The 17,913-nt window shown below is 44.6% G+C and overlaps 1 protein-coding gene across 3 annotated transcripts in view; it reads right to left on the bottom strand.

Moving 5' to 3' along the window:
* Positions 1-15,480, bottom strand: part of DOK6 (docking protein 6) — a 439,116-nt gene extending 423,636 nt beyond the window's left edge. For all 3 annotated transcript variants that reach the window (XR_006278942.1, XM_038391994.2, XM_038391991.2), the window contains exon 1: positions 15,203-15,480. Coding sequence is in view for 2 of the 3 variants with exons in the window: in XM_038391994.2 (XP_038247922.1) it covers positions 15,203-15,268 (66 nt within the window). In the remaining variant the exon portion in view is untranslated. The remainder of the gene's footprint in view (positions 1-15,202) is intronic.
* Between the last annotated feature and the right edge of the window lie 2,433 nt (positions 15,481-17,913).

Below are 17,913 nucleotides of genomic sequence, written 5' to 3'. Positions count from 1 at the left end.
TTTCACAGGATGTGTTCATTATGCAAGATATCTCGCTGCTAAGGGTGAGCAGGGAATCAAGAGAGGGTCTTCTCCAAGATGGTGATTTCCACCCTGGTCCTTATACAGCTCGCCTGTGTGTGACAATGTGTGTGTGTGTGTGTGTGTGTGTCCCCTTCATGATGTCAGAGTGGAGTGGGAAATTTACCTTTAAAGGGGCAAGAAACAAAGCAGCTCTGCCAAAGAACCTGCAGCAGCGGATTGCCCAATAATCGCCATGAGAGTTTTCTGGAGATCTGAGGCAGATTCCCATGAAGTTAGGGAGTCAATCAACGCCCTGTTCCACCACTCAGACTAGGCATGTGGTAGTACGTGCATCATACAGACACAAGCCTGCTTCCTGCAACCCTCCTGACCCCAACAACTCACTTCGATAGATTCCCAAAATCAAAGCCACTTACCAGGGGCCTCCTCTCCCATTTGTGCTTCACCAAGATCTGACAGCTGCGACTGGCTAGCCTCCTCCAGGGTAGACAAAAACTTTGGGCTGCATGCATCTCTGACCCATTCTTTGCCTGTAGGTCCCCCTCCCCCTCCACATCCTCATCCAAGATTTCCTCCTCCTGGCTTGGTCCCCTCTGACTGTCACATGAGCCACCGAAGTATCCACAACAGCCTTTGCAGTGGAGGTGGGGTCACCACCGAGTATTGCATCTTTTTGTAGAACCAGGGGCTCTTGGGGCGCCAGAGCAGCAGTTTGCCTCCCGCACCTTGTGGTAGGCGTTCCACAGCTCCTTCACTTTGACCCTGCACTGCAGTGTGTCCCGATCATGGGCCCTTTCTATCATGGTCATGAAATCTGTCCATAGGTATCATAATTCCTATGGCTGGAGCGCAGCTGGAACTGGAGAGCCTCCTCTTCCCAAATGCTAATGAGGTCCAGCAGCTTGGCATTGCTCCAAGTGGGGGATCACCTGGTGCATGGAGCAGGGATGGTCACCTGGAAAGATGTGCAGAGTTCAAAATTTCAAAATTTTCAAAAAACTTTCAAAATTTCCAAGGAATTTAAGGGGTGGGCCACATGGTTCGTCATCTCAGGGCAGGGCAGTAGAGTTCAAACCAATGACCAGAGAGGTGAGAACAGGCATTGTAGGACATCTCCCAGAGGCCAATCGCAGCATTGTAATCAATCAGGATGTCTATGTAAAGGAACTGTTGTCCCCTTACTAAAACTCAGTGGGGGTGTTTTGGTTGGCTAGCTCCCAGTACCAAAAGAAAGGGAAAGGGTTAATGGGAAATCAGGACCCTGAGACTGACAGTCCCCAGGAACAATGGGGAGAGGCCAATGCTCCAGGTCAGCCTGATTGACAGGGTGGGCAGGCTAATCAGGGAGTCAGGAGGCTAGGAGAATCCCGTCCTCCATGTGAGATGGAATTGTCTGGGTCAGACAGAGTGGGACTGAGTTAAGGAGAAATCAGGAGCCCAAGATGAGCTGGGAAGCAGAGCTGTGCCAGCCAAAGACTTGCCAGAAAAGCAGCCCAGGAAGCAGGTCAGTGCTGGGAGCACAGTCACAGAAGCAGCCCACAGAGCAGACCAGTGCTGGGAGCAAGGCTGCAGCAACCAGAGCCAGAGCCAGAGGGGCCAGAAAAGCAGCCCAAGGATCTGGGGGCAGAGCAGCAGCAGCCGTGCTGAGGCAGAGTGGAACTGGAGCTGAGGCAGACTGGTGGAGCTAGACCTGGAGCTGGGGCAGTCCGGAGCTGGGTGTGGTGAGCAGCTGGGAACAGCGAGGGGGATAATTGGGCAGCAGGCCCAGCTCAGGGAGACGCCCCAGGCCAAGACGCCTGGCAGGCCAGAGTTAGAGGGGGATTGTAACCCTGATGCTGGGAAGAATGGTCCTGCCACCTAAAGAGCATGTGGCCACCGCCAGAGCAAGTATCCGACCCGCAGCATCCCTGCGGCACAGCCAGGGCCTGAGAAGGAGACCTGAGACTCGTGAGGAACAGACCGATCTGCCCTTACATTCCAGAGATGCTGGTTGTGATGTCCCCATGCCCCAGAGCAGGGTGGTGGGTTTTCCTTTAACCTTCCCCATTTTTTTGTATTTTTTTTAAAAAATTGATTGCTGTTTAATAAACTGTATTTGCTTTGAACTGCATGCAATGGTCATTGGGTCAGGGAAACATCCAGTGCAGAGGGAGCACCCCAGCCCCTGCCGTAAGTGACCATGACAAGCTGGGGGTCAAGCCCCCCAGGAATTCTGGGCCCAGCCTTGTTGGGGTTATGAGGACTCTGCCACACAGAGTGGAAGGGGAGCCCTTGATGTCAGGCAGGCCTCTGGGTAAAGGCAGTGGGAGTGAGGAGTCAGATCCTTTCACTAGCCCACTTCACTGGGGTAGTGTATAAGCCAGGAAAGTTCCCCACAATAGCGGGACCATTCCCCCCGATTACATAATTGGTGTCACGAACAGGATACTATCCCACTGGTTTACTGGTTGAACTGGTAGCACTGTCTAGGCCTGGTCAAGAACTTTACCATGGCTGAAATTGAAGAACTACGGGCCCAGTTTGCTGAACTTTAGTGCAGATCATCGGACCAAGCTGAGGCATTACAACAAGCTAGAACAGGACAGAGAGAAGCCTTATCATTGGCTAAGGCAGTAATAGACCAACAGGCAGAAAAAGCTAAGAACTCCCCTACTATTTATGTCCCAAGGGAGCAGAAGGTCACAGAGTTTGGTGGCTTCCCAACAAGACCAGGAGACGTTACACAGTAGAGGAGTGTGTCAAGTCTCTGAAGGCGGCTCTGCGTGTGCTAAGAGTACCTGAAGAAGATTGTGTGGACTTCACAGAGGAACACCTCAAGGCCATAGTAAAGTTCATGGCAATGGCAGACAAGAAAGATGTGGAAAAGGTATTTGAAGTCCTCCTAGAAGAGTATGGAGACAAGGTATCTATTGGAACCCGACTAAAGGAGTTCTTTGAGAGAAAGCAGGAGAAACTATCCGGGCGTACATGTATGACCTCCAGGAGAGAATGAGCAAAGCGGAGTGGTGAGACCTTCAATGAGTTCCAGATACGATTCTGAAACCGCAGTTGGCACTGGGCTCCGGGACGATTCCCTCCATGGTTAAATGAAAAGAAGGTTGAAGGAAGAGCCTGAACTCATGCAAACTGTCATTATGTGGTCAGAAGAAAGAGGAAGTTCCTGTGGAAGAAATAGCCATGTCTAACCTGTGGCTGTACATGAAGAAGTGGGGGCCAAGTGAATGCAACTGCTGTGAAAAATACCCTGCCCCGAACACATTTAACAATGGAAAAAGTGATGCTGTCCAAAAACTGGCAGTCCAACAGGAAGAGATGCTGAAAATGACGACTGAATTGGCGAAAGAAAAAAAAAATCCCATTACTATGCCAAAGTATCCAAGGGCACTGGGATCCCGACAATCCCCATGAAGGATGAGCTGGGAAGATACATTTGTTACACTTGTAAAAGGCCAGGGCATACTAGGGGACAATGTCCATGGAGAAGGAGAACAGAGTCTCAGGCACTGGAAACCAGTGGGGCACCAGGAGTGAGTGGTCCATCTACAGTAGAAGGCCAAGCAGTGGCAGAAGGATTCCTAGGCCTGTCCTTCATGGAAAAATCACTCTGCATACAGTGTTGAAAGGAACACGGGTGGTACCAGCATATCAAGCGACCTCTGTAAGTGAGCATTTGGAGACTAACTGCTGATGTACTATACCAGGGGTGAAGACCAGGTGTTTGTTAGATACTAGCTCAGAAGTCACCACCATTACTGAGTCACATTTTCAGAAATATTTGAAAGACAAGGAGCTGACCATGCACAGCACACAGTTTGTACATCTAACAGCAGTTAATGGACTGGCAATCCCAGTGGTGGGATGTTTTGAAGCAGACTACATGGGCCAGATGCTGCCAGGGAAATGCGTCTTCATCCTGAAAGACAAAGCCTCTGAAGGGAACCATATGGGAGAAGGAATCCCAGGGATTCTAGGGATGAACATCTTTAGCAAGCTGAAGGAGCTACTGTTGCCAGCAGAAGGAACCAGGAGGGTGAACCATCATGGGCACTCTAAGAAGAATGCTGTGCTGAGTAGAGGACTGGCTTGAGCAGAGAGACAAAACCATTCACTGGGCCCTGCGGGGCAGAATGGAAATGTTAAAGTGGGCAAAAAAAACAGAAGACTGTTATTCCTCCTCAGAGAGGGAAGATCCTTGATAAATACTGCTGGGTACCAGGAAATACCAATAGATATCAAGCTCTTGTATAGCCTATGTCTGGGATAAACCTACCTAATAGGCTCTTGCCAGCCAATGTACTGACTAATGCCATCAAAGGAAGAGTACCAGTGAGTCTTCTAAACTCAAGTTTGAAGGCTATGGAGATGCATCCTCAAAACAGAACTTCAGAGGTACACTGGCCTGAGGGAGTGGTTCCTCAGATGAAGGTAACATTTGAAGAGAATGGAAATGAGCTGCGGGAGACAAGGAGGAAGAGAGGAGGACGAGTTACCTTTCCTCAAGAAAGATGTGGTGGGAGACTGCCAGTTCCTGTTCAAGCAGCATGCCAAGGACTGATTCCTACACGGGTGGCTAACTTAAAGGGCATTGCCAAAGATGCATCAAGAAGTCTAAGGATGAGGTGACCAATTTTGATGACTAGGTCAAAGGTGTCCCTGACAGGCCAAAGACAGCCAGCGAAGTTGCCCTCCATACAATTAAAGGCAGCCCAAAATAGGAAAAGGACTTATAATCACAAGTCCAGTGGGGCTCTCATCAGACCTAGCAACTGTGTACCAGTTCGTAGCCATGGACGCCAGAGAAGAAATAAAATACATGACAAATAGGAGCCAAATCCCCACACTCTGTGGTCATCTACAACAATCCCAAACTGCCAGTTTACACTATCCAGCATGAACAAGGAGGTCCTGAGAGAGTAGTACATAGGGACCAGTTAAAAACATTGGACTTTTAGTCTGACCAAGGCTCATAAGAGCAGCATTTCCCGAGGAGAGTGAAACCAATGGGGCAAACCCAAATCCTGACGAAAATGGCCAAATCTCTCAAATTGACCTGGTGTTACCTGGAGACAGGGGAAGAGAAAAATGAACCATGAGTCCGAAGAAAGTCCCAGAGAACTACTACGGGACTAAGGGTGCCTGTTAAACTTAGAAATGATTGTTATTGGTTCTATGTAGTGTTTTAGTGAATATTAAATATGTAGTATTATGAGGAACTATATGTAGAATGTTAAATGTTTTTGATAATTGTTGTTAGGTTTTTACTGTGACATGATGTGGGTATATATTGTTAATATGGGGCCGGATGTACCAGTGTGAATATCGTGGCTGTGGTAGAATTTTAGCAAGGGGGAATGCAAGGGAATTATTGTCCCTTTACTAAAACTCAGTGGGGGTGTTTTGGTTGTTTAGCTCCCAGTACCAAAGAAAGGGGAAGAGTCGATGGAAAGTCAGGACCCTGAGACTGACAGTCCCGAGGAACAATGGGGAGAGGCCAATGCTCCAGGTCAGCCTGATTGACAGGGTGGGCAGGCTAATCAGGGAGTCGGGAGGCCTGGGAGGGCCCATCCTCCACATGAGCTGGAATTGCCTGGATCAGACTGAGTGGGGCCGAGCTAAGGAGAAAGCAGGGCCCAAGCTGAGCTAGGGCCAGAAAAGCAGCCTAGGAAGCAGGTCAGTGCTGGGAGCACAGTCACAGAAGCAGCCCACAGAGCAGACCTGTGCTAGGAGGAGATCTGCAGCAACCAGAGCCAGAGAAGCAGCCCAGGAAACTGGTGGCAGAATGGAGCTGGGGCTGGAACAGTCCCGAGCCGGGTGTGGTGAGCAGCTGGGAAGAGTGAGGGGGACCTTGGGCAGTGGGCCCAGCGCAGGGAGACGTCCCCTGCCAGGATGCCTTTCAGGCCAGGCTTGGAGGGGGATCATAATCCCAACGCGACAGGGTCAATGCTGGGAAGAAGGGTCCTGCCACCTAAAGCCCGAGAGCTTATGGCCACCGCCAGAGCAAATGTCCGACCTGCAGAATCCCTGCAGCACAGCCAGGGCCTGAGAAGGAGGCCTGGGGCTTGTGAGGAACAGACTGAACTTCCCTTACATTCCAGAGATGCTGGTTGTGATGTCCCCGTGCCACAGAGTGGGGCGACATGTTTTCTTTTAACCTTTTCTATATTTTTAATTGATTGCTGTTCAATAAATTGTATTTGAACTGTATGTAGTGATCAGTGGGTCAGGAAAGGGTCCAGTGCAAAGAGAGCACCCCAGAGTGGGAACATCTTAGCCCCTGCCCTAAGTGACCATAACAAGCTGGGGGTCGAGACCCCCAGGAATTCAGGGCCTAGCCTTGTTGGGATTACAAGGACTCTGCCACACAGAGTGGAAGGGGAGTCCTTGAGGTCAGGCAGGCCTCTGGGTAAAGGAAGTGGGTGCAAGGACTCGGATCCTTTCGCTAGCCCACTTCACCAGGGTAGTGTATAAGCCTGGAAAGTTCCCCACAATAGCAGGACCATTCCCCTGCTTACAGCTATACTGGCACCATGGTGCTGTAGGCCTGGCTGTATGCCTCTCATCAGGGTGGCTTTTTACAGCACTGCAACTGCACAGTTTCTGTGCACTAAGTGACTTGACAGTGTTATACCTCATGAGTTACAATGCAGAAATGCTTTACTGTGCATAAACTTGCCAGTGTAGACAAGGCTTAAGACTGAGAGCACTCCTACCATATGAGAGAAAATGTAAAAGACCCTGGAAGCATCTCTATGTTGCCTCTTTCCTGCTCTGATCTCTGGACTATGGACTTACACTAAATGCAAGTCCAACCAATTGACTGATGACATTCCAATCTTTTGGAAGTTACCAGAAACTACAAGCCATCAGTCTGTAACATCACTGCTTCCAACCTGATATATACAATCATTGCAGAGTTCTTGTAATTTATTTCTTTGACCATTTTAAATCTCTCATTCTTTTCACTTATAAATAAACCTTTAAATATTAGATAAAAGGATTTTCAACAGCATGATTATTAAGTAAGGTCTGAGTTATATATTGACCTGGGTAGGTGGGTGATCTTCCGATATCAGAAGAACCCTTTGTTTGATTAAAAACTGGTTTTAAATAACCTCTCATCATAAAGTCTAGTCTAGTGTCTGCCTGACGAAATAAGGGCTGGGATACCTAAGACGACTGCATTTCTGAGTTCTTGTTAACAAGAGTGGTGAGACAAAAGTTTACTTTTGTTACTGGCTGGATCTATCTTATAGAAGAATAGCCACTAGCTTAGAGTGGGTCTGCCCTAATTCTCAGCAGTTTGTCCGGAATCTGGTATTCTCAGCTGTGACCCACTGAGACACGGTGACATATGCTTATACATTTTAATTAACGATGAATCATTGAAAGGGACATCTATTTAACATTCATTATCTGTTAGCAGCAAAATAAAGAGAACAGATGTCTGAACTGTGTTAGTGTCTTTATTTTAACATGACATTCCTAAAACATTTCAAATTAGTACCTGTGAGAAATTTTATATGGCAGATAAGCACCAACAGCCAGATTCTAGTAACCTTTACTCATGCAAACAGGCTTGACTCGGGTGAGTAGAAGGTGCACTATTAGCCCATTTCGAACAAACTTCCCACACAACATTTTAATAAAGTACCCTTTAAAAATTGCTGAATCTTCAAAGACCAGAGCAAACACAGCCAAACTATATATATTTTATCTGGAAGTACAGGTTTGCAACAGATTAAAATGTTAACATAAGTCGGACATAGCTCTGGATATTAGAGCTGCATGATATGCTGCAGAGATTGACATGGTGTATTTAAAAATGTTTAAAAGATTACAGTGTAAAGGAAAATACCATAATTTTGTTTCAGAAACATGTTTCAATTCAGGAAGTGCCCAGCAATCTAAATCAATATCAATAAATTGCCACAAACTGGAGTGTTATTTACTTCAAATATCTAAAAAAGATATTTTACAGAGCTCGGTATGTCTGCTTACAAATATGTCAGCTAAATTCTGACATTTGTGGAAAGTGTTTGAATTAATAGCTTGTTTTGTCAAATTCAGAATAGTACACAAACTTTACAACGTATGACAGTCTCAGAAACATTGCTCATCTTTTACAAAAAATGATAGCATCTTACTCTGTGCATCTTAGAATTTTCTAGGTTTTATATATATAAAAACTAAAGTGTAACTAATGTGAGCAAAAATTTGTTGTTGCTAGGCAACCCACAGAACACATTGTGAAGGCACAGGTGACAATCTATGATGAATTAAAACAGAAGAAGAATTTTTTAAAAGGTCAAATGCAACTCACTATTTGAACTCCTGACGAGCACAATTACTTATTATACATTTCAATCATAAACAAGTAGGTCATGATCCTGCCACAATTATTCATGAGAAGGACTATTCATAGGAGTACAGGTTGTAGGGTTTTTGTTTGTTTTTGGTTTTTTTATAAAAACAAGAAAATTCAGATTGTATGCAGTTTACTAATTTTCCTCTAAGGACCTGGCCCAAAGACCACTGAAGTCAATGGGATTAAACAAACTGAATTCAATGGACTGTGAATCAGGCCCTTAATGCTCATAATAGGACAAAAACAACAGACCGTTAACTAGTGGCTCAGTAGGGCCATTAATTTAGAGTGAAGGCATACTAACTGCTAAAATCAGATAAAAATTTATTGCCTGATCGCTGGCATGATGAAGGGCTCAATTCCACAAACCCTTATTCCATGAGTAATCGTTACACTTGAGGAGTAATCCCTTTGAAACCAATGGTATTACATGAGAGAAAATGTTGTAGTTCCCATAACCTGCAGTAACATGGAGGCAATGCACATAATCTTCTCAGGAAAGAAACTGCCACTTAAGGCCAAGCACAAAGTATGTAACATGAATGTAAATAGTGTGTAAATCCTTTTAATGCCACATCTTGGACTGTCTTGAAGTGGTGTGACTATAATAGAAGTTCCTTCACACAAAATTAGACTTATGAATGCTGAGGGTCTGAAGATTCATTAATATTAAATAGAGCACATTATAAACAGAAATTATGTTAAAAGCACTCATATTAATTGTTTTCATGCACTGAAATAAGTCAATTTCACAAAGGATGATGATGACATCATAGGCGCCATCGTGAATTCCTTCAAAGACCTTGAGCAAATGTAACAGAAAATATAGGGTAAACTACGGAAAGAAAATATTCAAGACAGCCCATTCCACCTAATATCAAGTTGCTGCTTTTGTTCATAATAAGTTACCACAATCTAACCAGGTGAAAGACCATCCATTATGCCCATCATAACCCCTCCAGTTAAAACAGAGCTTTTGTTCTCAATCAATACAAGCTAAAGCATTGCACATTTTCTTGACTTATTCTTAGCCAGATTGTAATTTAAATATTAACATGTTGCAAGGTATTTACTGCAGTTTCAAGAGGAACCCCAGACTGCAGCTTAGTTCACGTTCACAATAATGCTAACTCTGTCCTAAATCAATCAAACAGGAGAAGCAGTGTGCTTGTCTTCAGAAACAAGTTACCTATAATGATTTACTACATGGTTAAAAATAGTTTGCTATATGATAAAACTTTTCATTTAGTGACTAACAGCAACGTGTTATTTATTACTAAATCACGGCCGACTGGCAGGTACAATTTTCCTCTTTGGATAACAGCATTAGAGCACAAAATGAACCACTCAGCAAATAATTCTGCTCACAACGTGGAAAGGCATAAATATATATTCACAAACAATGAAAATTTCTATTAAACAGAATTCTTTCGTTCTGTGGTCAAAGTGCGCAATAAATAAAATAAATGTTGTGACCAAAGAGGTTGAAATGGATCAAAACAAAACTGTTTTGATACAATAGTCCTTTTAATTAGACTATTTAACGTGACATCAAATTGTTTTCCCCTCTTAGAAACAGCACTTCAACAATGCATGAAATCTTTGCAGCTCAGGATATTAGAAGACAATAAAAGGATTCCTATCTCTTACAAGGAAGTTGCAGCCTGTGAGCACAACTAGTATGGTGTAAAATTGTGTCAGATGAATTTTAATGCAACACAAATATGAAAGATTCAAAAAGAACAAAGGCAGCATAGTACTATTCCACACCACACAAATGACTATTATGATCTGAACAGCACACCACATTACAATTAAAGTTATTTCAAAAGAGGGTCACACAGTTCAAATGTAACGGCTGCAGAATGAGGTATTTCCTTTATGTAATATTAGGGAAATGCAAAATATCAAACACAGTGGTAATGTTAGAAAGTTGAAAAGACACTCATATTTAGGCCACTGGGAATCCAGATCTTTAAAAAAAATGCTTTAATTACAAGTATTATCCTTACTGACTATAGATTCCAAAATTTGTGGGAGTTCAGATATTTATAAAAGACTGTAATTGATGTGCATATATTTAGGATATTTTCATGCACAGACTTTAATAGACTGTATTTCAAGTTGATGGGCATCCTAAAATACTTTGTGTACCTTTTTAAAATGTTTAAATCAATGAAAGTACTAGAGTCTTGGTGGGTTAAATTTAGGGTGACCAGAAGTCCTCATTTTATAAGGACAGTACTGATTTTGGGGTCTTTTTCTAATATAGACTCCTATTACCCTTCACCCCAGTCCCAATTTTTCACAGTTGCTGTCTGGTCACCCTAGTTAAACTAGTTGGGTAAATTTCTTCCACATCCTGCTGCTTCTGCAGCAGCTTCAATTATATTCCCAATGGTGGCAGCTGACAGATTTTGACAAAAACAGAATTGCAAGTAAGGTTTCTCTCTGTGATATTATTGTCTCCAATTCTGGATCAAAAGGAGCTATTTTTACCAGTGTGTAAAGAAATAGTGTACACAATGGGGTCACTTTGAAAATTGCTGGATGGCAAAAGAGTACACACAAACCCATTAAGATGCAAGCCTAGTGTTAGACTGGTGCATGGTTAAGGGGGTGGGAGGAGGCGAAGAGACAACAAAATAAAGATAATCAGTACATCACATAGGCCCACTGTGAAACAAGTCATTATCAAGTCTGGTAAGATGTTTTGTCATTTATTTCCATCAGCACTTGGGCTCCTTTTTTTAATCCGAAATAATCATTTTGGTATGAAATCGTTAACCCATTGCTACAGTTGATTGCAAGGAATAATAATTCTCCTACTTTCCCTGAAAAAGAGTAGAATATACTTGTATAATAATCACAACTTAAAAACGGATGCTGCTATTGAGAATGTTAAACAAAGGGAGAACTTCCTATATTGAAATTGAAGTTCAACTATATTCCTGTGTAGAGAGGGATTAACCAATGGACTACATGGCATTAAGAATTAAACCAAAATATACTTTTAATAAAATAGTGATTCATGCATCATATTTTATAATAAAGCACTCATAAAGAGACATTTTTCTTCTAAGAATTGTGAAATTCATGAGATGTGATAAGATGGCTTTAGTTTCCAGAAACTACATATTCTACCAAAATTTCACTCCAAACCTAAGATTAATTTATTTCTCAAAAACGAATTACACTTCCTCTGTTTGTACTATAGCACTGTTTCACCCACCTGAACATCAGACTGTCACTCCACAGGTTGCATTAGATCACAATATCTTTAGTTTGGTTCCCAGCCAGGGCTCACTCAGTCATAAAACAAGACTGAATATAGCAAAAGCACTGGAAGAACCTTTGTAATGGGTTGGCCACCTGCCTAGAGGGTAGAAGTTGTTTTATAGCCCAGGTTTGGCATTAAAGTGGTATTAGCCATCTGGGCTCTCCCAGTTCTGATCTACTTTTACAGGCCACAGGAAAATATTCTTAGAATTTACATCATTATAATAAAAAATTAATGTATGTAAATTTTAGGGAAATTAAATAAATTTAAGAAATACCCTAATGAGATAAAAATGCTCTTTACATATTTCAGAATTATCTAGGCAACAAGTTCCAACATACAGACCCTCTATTTCATTATTTTCGTGGATGATAAGAAAATTCATGTTATTACGTCCCCTAAAGAGGATTTATTCACCTACAGGAAGACAGGCTTTAGTATACTTTTTTAAGGCTTAACTGTAAAATACAACAGTCAGACTCTCTCATTCATTTGGAAATATACTTTTATATAAGGAAAGAATCTTTACTGTTTCATTTTCTGAATAAAATTTGCATTCATTTAGAAAATTCAGGCAGGATAGGATCTGAATAGCTATAGACAAATACACACACATTCATACATTTCAACCACAGCTTCTCATGATTTTTGATGCTATTTTTTTTTTTTTACACAATAATATGCATTTGTACATTTTATGCGATATATTTGGTTTACTCACATCTGCATCCCTGCTTTCCGCATATACGCTTATACCAACATCTACCTGAGGTTGTGAAATCTGAACTCTCACGCCCTACATCTTTTCAACAGGAGACAATTTTCCAGAGAGACTACAGAGATGGTCTAGTCTGCCTTCTGCAGCACACCAGCCCAGCTACCATGAATAACGTGTAGTTTTGAAGAGCATTCTATTGTTATCAGCCACAAGTCAGATTTACAGCTCTAAAAGAACTTCAACCATATAAGCTATGCCATGATGAAATTACTGTCTTCATATATGTCACCTGTGGACGTTTACATTAACCTTGTGCGATGCCTGCTAATATGCAGCCATTGTATGTTTACTGCATATACTCTTCCTTTAATTCGTACATATTTAGAGGTACGGCCAATTATTTTCGGAAGGTAAGTCAACAAGACAATTCTGCCTCCAATTAAGAGCCCTAACGTGCTGTGATACTGCCCGGATTCAAATCTTTTCATTGCTTTGGATCGGGCCCCCATAATACCACTACTGACTCAGGAACTAAGGGGTTAACAGACGCCACAAGGTTCAGAGATAGCTTCCTGACACCAACTAACGCTCGACCCTGAAAATCACGATTTTTGGAAGAGGGGTGGGGGGGGAGGCGTCATTGCTCGCTGTACTTCAAATCATTTCCCTAACATTTCCCATCTGAAGGCCACGGGAGTCGGCGGTAGGTGCGATTCCAACCAAACTCTGCCGTGTCCTTTGGGAACCAACATCCCTGTCAAGACAGAAAAGTGTTCCAAGGGTCACAGAACCACAGAATACCAGGGTTGGAAGGGACCTCGGGAGGTCATCTAGTCCAACCCCCTGTTCAAAGCAGGGCCAATCCCCAATATTTGCCCCAGATCCCTAAATGGCCAGGCCAATGCTCAAACCTCTGAGCTACCCCTCTCCCTCTCAATTTATGATTATTTCCATTGTCCTGTACACCACGTCTGCAAGCTAAGCATCGCATCCGGGGGGAGGGGGAAAGAGAGAGATTAGCTCTGCGATAAACTCCCAGTTACTTGTAGAATTGCAGATTTCAAACGGCCTCTTCCTTATCCGGCTTTGGGGTCGGGGAGAGGGAAATACGAGAGAGAAACGCGGCTCATGCTTTCGAGAAAAAGCCCTTGACATGAGAGCTGGAGCCTGAGACTGCACCTTCCTCCCTGCCCTCTGCTGCGACTGCCTGTCTGATGCAAAGCCGGCTCCGCAGCCGAAACACCGCCTGCTTGGTTTAAATTCCTTTCGCCTTCCTGACTAAACAGCCCATTACGCGGGAGGCTCCACTATAGTGTCGCTTCTGAGCACCTAGTGGGATTCTGCTCTGACTCACTCGGGTGTGGATTCGAGCTCACCTCACTGGAGTCAATGGAGAAGTTCATTCTTCGTTGCACCTAAGGAGCGGAGACCAGAATCGTTGCTGCCCCTTCTCAGCACGTTGTGTGCACCTTGTTCTCAGGAGGAGCCTCTCTCAGCAGCAAACAAGCACCGGTACTACCAATTGAACCCCTTTCCCTTTACTCCAAACACCTGCCTGTCTACAAACACGTGTGGGAACTGAAGGAACTCCTGGATGGGGGACTAATCACACTGCTTAAACTGGCAATGTTCTCCCTGAACAACTTCCTAATAAAATCAGAAAAGCTCTTCTGGCTCATGCATTCAAACAAAAGCCAACTAATCATGATTTCGGCTGGGGTTCATTAGGGCCTTCCAATTCGCATTGCTCCAGCACCCGCAAGACACACACACACACACACAGAGAGAAAGCAAAGTTCTGAAGCGTTTGGAAGTGTCTGAAGTTTGGAAAGTTCTGTCCGTTCTGTTGATGTTTCTGTCTGTCTAGGTCGCTGAATCGCTGCCCTTCAGAGCAAGCTTTTGGGGACAAGCAGAGTAAGCATTACCTGTCTAGTGTACGCTCTTGAAAGCGACTCCGACTACTTTGGGTTACACCGTTTCGGCCACTTTTTCCCTAGCCATTAGCATATGTATATTTGCACACACTGGCGGTTGTCAACCCCTGTGTCTGTCAGTCTTTCAATTCCCCTTCCACGCGGTCTACCCATCGAGATGCAACTCCCCTCGCCCCCAATTTTCTTACACTCCTCCCAGCCCCCCAGACCAGCTACTTTGCTCCTCTCCTCCGGCCCCGAGCCATAATTCTTCCTGCACCAATCTTCGCTGCTTCCTCAGTTCGTTTGCCAGGCTGCTATGGAGCCCTTCAAAAGTCTCGGGCTTTCCATTATTTTCTTCTGTTGGAGCCAACCCTCCTCCAACGGAGGAAGGGGGATCTCTGGCCAAAGTTTGCAGAGACTGTCCCCGCTCCCCCGCCCACCTGGTTCAAGTGGAAGCTTTAAACGGGGAGTGGAGGGGGGGGGGGGAAGAAACACCCAAAGGGAAATTTCCTCACCAGCTTGAGACGCCGCGACAGGGAAGAAGAGGCTCCCCTCAAAGTACAAAGCCCAATCACCTCTATTAGCCAAACAAGGAAAACAGGGGAAACGGTGCCTTCACGGGGGGGGTGGGGGGGGGGACTGTCTGTAAGGTACACAGCCAACGCAAAGCCCTCCTCCCACCTAAGTGAAGGGAAAGCAAAGTCCAGGCAGCAGTTGCAGGTCCCTGCTTCCCCCCACTGTCCCCAGCACCGCCACTCTCTCCGCGGAGCTGGGAGCAAGCCCCAGGCAGCATGCTGCCAGCCAGCCGCGGCGAGGAGGTGTGGGTAGGTGCCCACCCCCGAAAGGGCCAGGGAGCGGCGGAGAGAAAGGGGGGGGGGGAACGAACGCAACCGGCTCACCCCCAGCTTCCTGCTGCGGATTTTCACATAGCCCTGCTTGACGATGTCGTTAAAGTTGGAGGCCATGGCCAGCGGTGCCGCCTGCTTCCTCCGCTCACAGCCCAGGCGCCTCGTCCTCCTCCTCCTCCGGGGTGCCTCTGGCCGCCGGCTCCCGGGGAGCCTCTGGCATCCAGGCAGCAGCGGGCTGCTCCCCGCTCCCGCCCGGCTGGCGCTGCCCGGCTGCAGCCCGCTCCCAGCAGGGCGCTGCGCTCAGCCCCGGAGCCCCCGCAGCGGCGGCCGCCGCGAGCGGCTCTGCTCCGCCGCCGCTACTGCCTGGAGCGGAGACCGGCTCCTCGCGCTTCCGCCAGCTGTTTGCTCCCCCTGCTGCTGCTGCCGCCCCCCCGCATCACTCGGCGGTAGCGCCACAGCTGTCCGGACCGCACCATCCGCCTGCGCTGCGGGGGGAGGGGGGGGTTGGGCACCGGCTGCGGGCCGCCTCCTCACACCTCAGCAGCCGGGGAAGGCACCATCTGCCGGTCCCACCTCCTGGCTCTCTCCCCCGCACCTCAGCCAGGCACGCTCCACCTCCGCCCCCCGGGAGAAGATGCTCGGGAAGCTGATGCCCTCGGCTCACCCAGCCCTTTTTGTGACCCAGGGCAATCGAAACGGATTGCCTGGCTCGGGAAGAGGCGGGCAGGGGGCTAATTTTGCCTCTTAAAAACGTCTAAAGGGAAAGAATCCTTGCCCTCCCCTCGGGCTCGTCTAGTTGGGCTGTGACTGTTGAAGGCAGAGATCATCCCTCCTATGTTTGTACTGCGCCTAGCACAATAAGTGCAACTGTCTTTTCAATAAATAACGATGAGGGTCCATTTTGAGACTGGGGCAGCTGCTTCAGGATTTTTACACTTGATCAGGGCACATGTGCACCTTGGTAGGCAAGTCCCTGCATTATTTGCATGTGGACAAAGTCATGTCAAAATTGACATTCACCAAAAAGTGTTGGGTACACTTGTGAGAGGACCAGAGCCTGCAAACACGGAGAAACAAGAGAAACTTTACTCAGCGATCAGTCTCTTTGGTTGAGATTTTTCCAACCCAGGCAGGGCATTTAGCCACCAGAACACCCACTGAAATTAAACAACTATATAACCAGTATGGCTAAAATGATTTGAAAAGCTCAGACATTTAAAGTGACTCAGGTGTGTATTTGTTTGAGAATCATGTCCATATTGTGCTAAAACCATAGGCATGAGTGGTCTACACATAGGCATATAGAAAGGCTGGGCTTTTTTTTTTTTTTTTTTTTTGTCATTCAGGAATGCACACTAGATCCCGTTGCCAAACACTCTGCAGCATTGCATCAATATAATATACATTTTGAACAAGCAACAAAAAAATAAAGTACAAGTCCCTTTGAGCTTGAGAAATGGAACTCCACACTGTGCCACACACATACCTACTATACCCTCAGCAGTGATAAGTATGTCTTTAATTATAATGCTCCTTGAGGCAGATCTAGCAAAGAATGATTCTGCACTAAAGCTAGATTATGTTTTGAAGACACCAGGAAAAACAACTCTGATTGATTTACTTGTTTGTTTTAGGTATGTGCAAACCCAGGGTAGACAGATGATTTAGCCTGCTGCACAAAACCAAGCTATCGATGTAAGAGACACACATCATTAGCAGATTGTAAAAAAATATTTTTTTTAGAATATTTTATGTGAAAGTTAGAGGTTTATGATAGGCTTAATGAAAGTTTCATGACTTTTTTTTTACTAAAAAATTGCTGTTCTCAGTAAAATTGCACAATTGACCCCTGAAGTGTTATTTATGAAGAATTTGCATTATACTGTACATATATATTACAGATTTAAAGTGTGCTTTTGAGGTGAGATCAAAAGTACACTTTTCCATAATTTCTCTTTTCTATTTTAAATGGTTTTCATATCTGTCTCAGTAAAAGATGTTAATGTACAGGACATTAACATTATATTATATTTATTATATTGTTTCTCCCATTAAGTGAATTTCTTCTCTGAAATAATAATATTAAGATTGGCCAACCTTTGGGCAAGTTGTACTTTCCAGTAAAACTCTCTAGAGTTACATCTAGAAATACACTTTAAGCACATAGGGAAAAGATGGAGAATGATCAGAATCTGGAAAATAGATTTCAAAGCTTTGGAGATCGAGATATGAGTGAAGGCTGTGTCACTTCAATATATATTTTATATTAATATATAGGAATAATAAGTGGATTAAAATATAAGGCTTGATGTGTCTGGAACTCCAGATTTTTTAAAAACTTATCTGAAAATCTAGATTTTTACATTTTCTCTTGCATCCCATTATCTTGGTTTAGGACCCTATTTTAGGAAAAGACTGAGCATTAACAGTCTGATCATTTGACAATAGTAGGCTTTGGATCAGATGCTAGTGAACTGGAAATTTTCCAAATGCTAGGGAAGGAATATTCTTACTCACCTTCCAATTTTATCTTTTTTCCCTGTTTAATTTAAACTTTATTTGTTAACAGATAAGTGAGGTGAGAGTTTAACTATTCCTAAACTCTCCTAGACACTGTATATTTTGGAGTGGCTTCTAGCAGTATAACATCTGCATTATTTCCATCCAAGCACAAGCATTTATCTAATCATGCAGTTGTTCATAGTAGATAAGATGAGAGAGAGAGAGAGAGAGAGAAAAATATTTGTCATATAGACAGTTGT

This window comes from Dermochelys coriacea, chromosome 2, assembly GCF_009764565.3.
Source record: "Dermochelys coriacea isolate rDerCor1 chromosome 2, rDerCor1.pri.v4, whole genome shotgun sequence".
NCBI classification, from domain to species: domain Eukaryota; kingdom Metazoa; phylum Chordata; order Testudines; family Dermochelyidae; genus Dermochelys; species Dermochelys coriacea.
Note: the sequence above shows the minus strand (reverse complement) of the source record. Positions and strands in the feature narration are given on the sequence as shown.